Below are 6,632 nucleotides of genomic sequence, written 5' to 3'. Positions count from 1 at the left end.
CCAAGGATTTATATATACACTTGACTGTAAAGGCTCCAACAGCTAGCTAGCAATGGCGGAGAAGAGCATAACCGAACGACCCCGTCCACACATCGTCTTGCTCCCGAGCCCTGGTATGGGCCACATTATCCCCTTCGTCGACCTCGCGAAGCGCCTCATCCTCCACCACGGCTTCACCGCCACGATACTCACATTCTCCAACTTCTCCTCCCCGACGAAATCCGCCTTCCTCTACTCCTTTCCTTCCGGCCTCTCCTCCCTTTCCCTCCCCCACATCCCCCTCGACGATCTCCCCCGAGACGCGCTCATGGCGACGCGCCTCGCTGCCTTGGTCTCTCGCGCGGTCCCTCACGTGCGTTCCGCCCTCCTCGACCTCAAGAAGAGTACTACTAGTGGCATTGCGGCCTTCGTCGTCGACCTTTTCTGCCCCGATACCTTTGGCGCTGCCAAGGAGCTCTCTATCCCTCACTATATCTTCTTCACTTGCAATTTCATGACGCTCTCGCTCTTCTTTTACCTTCCTACCCTCGACGAGACCACCTCGTGCGAGTTCCGCGACCTGCCCGACCCGGTTCATCTTCCCGGGTGCCTCCCGATCCCCGGAAAAGACCTCTTGGACACACTGCAAGACCGGTCCGATAAGGTCTATACTTGGTTCGTCCACATCGGGAGAACTTTTCATCAAGCCGAAGGCATTCTGGTAAATAGCTTCCAGGAGATGGAACCGGACGTGATCAAAGCTCTTCGAGAGCAACAAGATCATGGATATCCACCTATCTACCCGGTCGGACCGCTCGCCCGGTCCGGTTCGGACGAGACAGACGACTACGGATGCTTGGAGTGGCTGGACCGGCAGCCACGTGGCTCTGTTTTATTCGTGTCGTTCGGGAGTGGTGGGACCCCGTCTACGGAACAAACGAGGGAGTTGGCCTTTGGGCTGGAGCAGAGCGGGCAAAGATTCTTATGGACCGCTAGATGCCCGAGTGACAAGGAAGCGGCTGGTGCGTACTTCATATCAAAGAGTAGCGATGACCCTTTGAGCTATCTACCTGAAGGATTCGTAGAAAGGACTAAAGACGTGGGCAAAGTGGTGGATTCTTGGGCGCCGCAGATTAAAGTACTCGGCCATGAAGCCACCGGTGGATTTCTATCTCACTGCGGTTGGAACTCGAGCTTGGAGAGCACAATGCATGGCGTGCCGATGATCGCGTGGCCGTTGTTCGCGGAGCAGCGGATGAACGCGCTTATGCTGGTGGATGGTGTTGAGATCGCGCTGAAGCCAAAAGCTCGCGAGGATGGCGTTATTCCAAGGGAGGAGATAGCGAAGGTGGTGGTGGAGTTAATGGAGGGGGAGATGGGGGAGAAGGCTCGTGTCCGTGTGAAGGATCTAAGAGATGCCGGATCTAAGGCGTTGTCTGAGGAGGGATCGTCGTACAAGGCGTTGGAAGAGGTGGCTAACAAGTGGAGAGTTGCACTTGCTGTGTAGATGTCATTACCTGTCTCTAGCTTCTCTATTTTACTGGATGCACTAATTATGATCGAGACGATCGAATAAAAATTCAAACCCGTACCTTTGTATTAGTTTTACATTATTCTCGTAATTGTATCTTTTTTCGAAGCATCGAGCATTGCAGCGTCTCAATTCTCAACCCTGGACTTTCTAGTTATAGCAACTTATCATACAGGACATCGGTCACGTGCAGGGAGCAGCGTAATCCTGAAGAGGATAACACTGGTCGCCTAGCCATTTCGCGAATTTTGAAGAAATAAGTCGAGGGATTCGTATCTTGCTGCCCCCGAGTGCAAGAATTTCCCGCATCACGGTAGTAGACATCGAATCACAACCATCCAACGCGCATCGCACGTGCGATGCACGATGCGTGGGCTTCAAAACGCTGGGGAGAGGAGGCGCCGAAGGCCGAACCCGTTCAAGAGTCGAGAAACGACGCAGACTAAGGGAAGGAGAGTGAGCCTCTACGGACTAATTTCAACGAAACAAAACAAACCAAAACAGAGAGAGAGTGTGAGTGAGAGAGAGAGAGAGAGAGAGAGAGAGAGAGAGGACATCCGATGGAGATGGAGGTGGCGACTCTGGAAAAGGGCGCGGTGTGCTGTGGCTGGAACTACTGCGGCCAAAGGCTCGCCGTTGGCTCCGCCGACGGCTACGTCTCCATATACGATTCCCTTGACTCCTCCTCCTCACTCTCTTCCAAATGGAAGGTACTTGTCCTAACCCTACCTCTCGAATCTCTAGAACTCTATCTTCCTTATTGGTGATTGTCTCCGCTGTTGATCGTTCTTTTCCTTGAGTTCCACTATTAGCTTGTTTGAAACCCTAGAATCTGTTTCAATTGTGTATTATTTTCGATTTAATGAGCCTTGAGGTAAGATATTCTACTTTTCGTGATGCTGAATTTTTGCGGAAATGTATGTCTCTAATAGATATCAAGGTATAGTTGATAGTTCTCTTACGGGTTTTTCTTTTTCTAGGATTCAGGGTTTGGGCCTTGTGGAGTTTGTCTTTTGCATATTATGTGAGATTTAACTTCAATTTTCCTATTGATAGATAACTCCTCGAATAATTTTTCTTTTTGTTTGCTTGTTGTTACTGGCACAGGCACATGCGAGTAGCATTGTGAATGTTGTGTGGGTTCCTCCAGAATATGGTGACGCAGTGGCTTGCATTTGTGTTGATGGAACATTGTCCTTGTGGGAGGAGGTTGGCGAAGGTTTAAAACAACATAATTTTTGCTATTTTTCTTTGTGTCTTTCAGATTTTAATCTATCGACCTTGTAATTATACTGCATGCCATTGTATGCCTGAAAACTTATTTTGCACTCTCCCTTATGGAACAAGATAGCTGTTTGGATAATTGAGAGCAATCGTGAGTTTGCATGTTTTGCAAGAATTGTGATACTTTGCCTCCAGTTTGTATAGTTAGCATGGCTTAAGGATGTTACCAGTTGGCATCTGGAAGTAAAAATTTCCTTTGTTTTTGTACAGAGTTCTCTTTGGTCGAATGTTTGCTAGTCTTTTATGGTATTTTATTTTATATATCTTAGTTCTGATTAAGACTTGTTTTCCATCTATCTAGTAAGTAAGTTTGCTGGTAAGGATGAAGTCATCATGGGAGTGGACAAATGTTGTGCATGATACATATTCTAACTATTAGCTGGGCGAATTGATCTTTGACATGATATATGCTTTAGATATCCTACCACTTTCTCTTTTTTGAGTTTGTTATTTCTTGGGAACAATAAGAACTTGAACTTTTGAAACTGAAATGTTTAACTAAGCTAGGTTGCTTTTTTATGTCTACAGATAGTCAAACGCTATCATGGAAGAGGTGCATGCTCTTGGATACCGGTGGTTTTCACATACTTAATGTATACTTCAAAGTACTTTTAACAAGCCTGAAAATGGTGAGTTCTAACTGATAACACTCAGTTGAATAGCGGTGGGCTTTGCAATCATCTCTTGTTTCACAATTAACTTGCTGGACTCTTATAGGTTGTTGCGTATTCGGATGGCCATGTCAAGGTCTATGAGCTCTTGGACCTATTGGAATTAGACAAGTGGCAGCTTCAGGTTTGTCCATTTTCATCCAACTTTGCTGTAAATTTCCTTCTATGTTACTTTATTATTTGTTTTGTCTTCCTGTTAGGTGTCCAAATGAGGAAAGGTGATATTGTATCTCTGATATTTAAGCCCAGTGCTGAAACTCCATCAATGCTGTTCTCCTCTTCTTTTTTCCTTTTGATGTTTGCAATTTACTCTCTTTGTTAGATTTTCCACGCTTGTTCTTAATTTGCACTTGTAATTGCTTTTGAAGCTATCTTGCTTAAGTAGTCATCTGCTAAAGATATGATTTCGTATGAGCAAACAAAGTGAGATGATATTCTGAGATGACTCAAACTAAGTTGTTTGGTTGGCACTTACCATTTTAGAGTCTTCTTCTCAGTTCTTCTTGGAATAAAACATATTGCTTTTCAGTATGTTTAAGTTATACTGAATTTAATTCTATCTCTGGCAGGCGGAATTCCATAACGTGATTGATTCAGTCTCCAGGTTTGGAAAGCCATCTTGTTTATCTGCATCTATTGCATGGAATCCACAAAGAGGTGAAAGCCAGCAGGCTAGTTTTGTTCTGGGTTTCAATTCAGACTTGCCACCATTCAATTCCTCTAAGGTCTCTGGAATACTAAGACCGCTTTGTGGATATGCAGTTTATTTTTGTGACCTTCCTGTCGCTTAGACCATTGTGTAAATGATACTTCATAGCTTGATCAGATTTCTTAGATTATTTATTGATGTTGAGTAGTGATAGATAGATATGAAATTTTTTTAAATTGGTTGTTCAACTGTCATATCGCCAATTAATAGTCAAGTGAGTGCTCTATACTTGTTTCTCTGGGACGGGGGTTCATTCTAATATAAAATGCTGATTGAGAATAGTCAATATCGTTCATAGTTGTACTTATTTTTACATGCTCTCTTTGTGAGGATGAAATGTTTCCTATATTCTCCCATTTTCTCTCAAAAGTGTCCATATGTCTCTTGTAGTCATAGTTGTTGGAATAATTATTTACTCAAACAGAAGATTTCATCTTGTGCAATAAAACTTTTAACAGATCTGGGAGTTTCAAGAGACTCATCAGCGTTGGCTACCAGTTGCAGAGTTGGCTTTGCCCGAGGACAGTGGAGATAGGGTGCATGCTGTAGCTTGGGCCCCCAACATAGGCAGGTTAGTCAACATTTTGAGTAAGATATATGCATTGTTTTCATCGCTATAGGATAGCATTTGATTATTTATTTACCATATGCGGATAGTCTTAGCTCAGCTTGTCACTTGGTATTTCCTTTAGATGGAACTTCTTCATATTGCAATAAAATATCATATTATGGCTTTATTGTTCTCTTACTACTATCAACTGAGAAATTACTTAAAAGCAATGTTCTAAGTTCGGATTTGGGTCGGGAAACTAAAAAAACGATATGTATCTATTGCATCGGTCTTACATTTCGGATGATTTGGATCAGAGATAAACTTAATCAGTCATATCGATCGATCCTTTCGGTGATACGGATTGGGATCGGCCGATATTTCAATCCATGCTTAAAAGTAAAATATGCATGCTTATTTGTTCTCTCTTACCATATTGTAAGGTTCTTTTTCCACCCTGCTAAGATGTTTAGAAATGTAATATACACCAACTTCCTAGTTGAAACCTAATATTGCACAATTTTAGGATTGATAGAGACTCTGAGATTCTTTCCTAATTGGAAGTAAATGATTAAATGTATTTGAGGTTTCTCAATAATATCCAGATTCTCCTCACTGTCATCATATTCTTATTGTACGGATTTTTTTAAGAAACCTGGAACTTACGTTTAGGGTATGTGAAAATCCATGGCCCTGTTTCTTGCAGGCCTTATGAGGTTATAGCTGTTGCAACTTGCAAGGGGATTGCAATATGGCATGTAGGATTGAATCCCGAGTCTGATGGAAGACTTTCAACAGAAAAGGTTGCATTACTCTCTGGCCATGATGGTGAGGTATGAAGCACATATTTCTGTTTTCCTGTTCCCCTTTTAGAACATCAATCTTTCATTGAACTGAAGTTGCATTGGAAATAATATGTATCAGTTTATCTAATTTTTAGTTTTCTTCCATCAATGCACATCTCTTCTGTTTCTATGAATCCACTTTATATCATAGACAAAATAATAGGCTTTCTTTGGGTTTTAGTACTTCTCTTTATCTATTTTTCTGCACACAGATATTGTTGTATCGATCTTTACCTTACTGCTTTATAGGTAACTTCTCCCAACAATTTCAATTTGTGCTTCATAGTAAATCAAATGACCAACAAAGACATTCTTTTATCATTTATCTTTCCACTATTAGAGTTACATGTTACATTTAATCCTTGCTGTTATTTTCTTTAAATTGATGCTCTTGTTCTGTTATTACTCCGTACTCAGCTCCTCTATATTTTCAGGCTGCCTCATTCTTTAAAGCGTTAATCATCAAAACACACTTTAAGCCCAATTTCCTCCTGAACTGTAAGCCTTTGGCTTAATGCTTTTACTCCCTCCTTTCACAGTTTTCGACAGTTTTTTTTTCTCCTGTCACTATCTTCATTCCTGAGCCTAAAATCAGAGTTTCTACTCGATGCTTTATTTTTGTGTGTGTGTGACTTGCTGCTAAGTTAAGCTGCATTACTTACGTATTGAAATTATGCAGGTGTGGCAATTGGAGTGGGACATGGGCGGTATGACACTGGCATCAACTGGCGGTGATGGAATGGTAAGGTTATGGCAATCTAACTTAAATGGAGTATGGCACGAACAAGCTTCACTTGAATGCAGTGGGATACAAGCTTAGCAATTTAAACCATAGTTGTTTTACTTTGTATTTTAAGCAATGGCTTCACTTGAGTACTTCATTTTGTAGTATTTCTTCTTCTTCTTCTTCTTCCTTTTTTTCTTCTTTTCTCCCACAAGAAACAGGCACCTGATAATCCTTACATATTAACTCAATATTTTCTCTCACTTTGTGGTTTTACTTTATCAAGCAATTAGGACTCTATTCTTCGCATTGTTGTGTTTTTAGGAGCTTGAGCATTCT

General features: G+C 42.0%; 2 protein-coding genes across 2 annotated transcripts; both read left to right on the top strand.

Moving 5' to 3' along the window:
• LOC140758041 (hydroquinone glucosyltransferase-like) lies at positions 1–1,781 on the top strand. Its single transcript, XM_073094020.1, has one exon. The coding sequence runs from the start codon at positions 53–55 to the stop codon at positions 1,484–1,486; it is 1,434 nt and encodes a 477-aa protein (XP_072950121.1). The 5' UTR covers positions 1–52; the 3' UTR covers positions 1,487–1,781.
• A 154-nt stretch (positions 1,782–1,935) lies between these two features.
• On the top strand, positions 1,936–6,556 carry LOC140758050 (protein SEH1). Its single transcript, XM_073094033.1, has 8 exons — positions 1,936–2,220; positions 2,618–2,729; positions 3,323–3,423; positions 3,512–3,589; positions 4,035–4,190; positions 4,633–4,745; positions 5,431–5,557; positions 6,249–6,556. Exons 1-8 carry the CDS (start codon positions 2,071–2,073, stop codon positions 6,387–6,389), a joined length of 978 nt encoding a protein of 325 aa, XP_072950134.1. The 5' UTR covers positions 1,936–2,070; the 3' UTR covers positions 6,390–6,556.
• The last annotated feature ends 76 nt before the right edge of the window (positions 6,557–6,632 follow it).

This window comes from Typha angustifolia, chromosome 1 (genome assembly GCF_048772165.1).
Source record: "Typha angustifolia cultivar Huaian chromosome 1, ASM4877216v1, whole genome shotgun sequence".
NCBI lineage: Eukaryota > Viridiplantae > Streptophyta > Magnoliopsida > Poales > Typhaceae > Typha > Typha angustifolia.
The sequence above is the reverse complement of the archived record's forward strand: the minus strand, read 5'-3'. Positions and strand labels throughout refer to the sequence as shown.

What these genes read in the sequence shown, in the direction of transcription:
- LOC140758050 (XM_073094033.1), top strand. Translation starts at nt 2,071, where the DNA reads ATGGAGATGGAGGTGGCGACTCTGGAAAAGGGCGCGGTGTGCTGTGGC. An exon ending in CACTCTCTTCCAAATGGAAG is followed by an intron (nt 2,221 to 2,617) that starts GTACTTGTCCTA and finishes TTACTGGCACAG; the next exon opens with GCACATGCGAGTAGCATTGT. An exon ending in TGGGCCCCCAACATAGGCAG is followed by an intron (nt 4,746 to 5,430) that starts GTTAGTCAACAT and finishes TGTTTCTTGCAG; the next exon opens with GCCTTATGAGGTTATAGCTG.
- LOC140758041 (XM_073094020.1), top strand. Translation starts at nt 53, where the DNA reads ATGGCGGAGAAGAGCATAACCGAACGACCCCGTCCACACATCGTCTTG.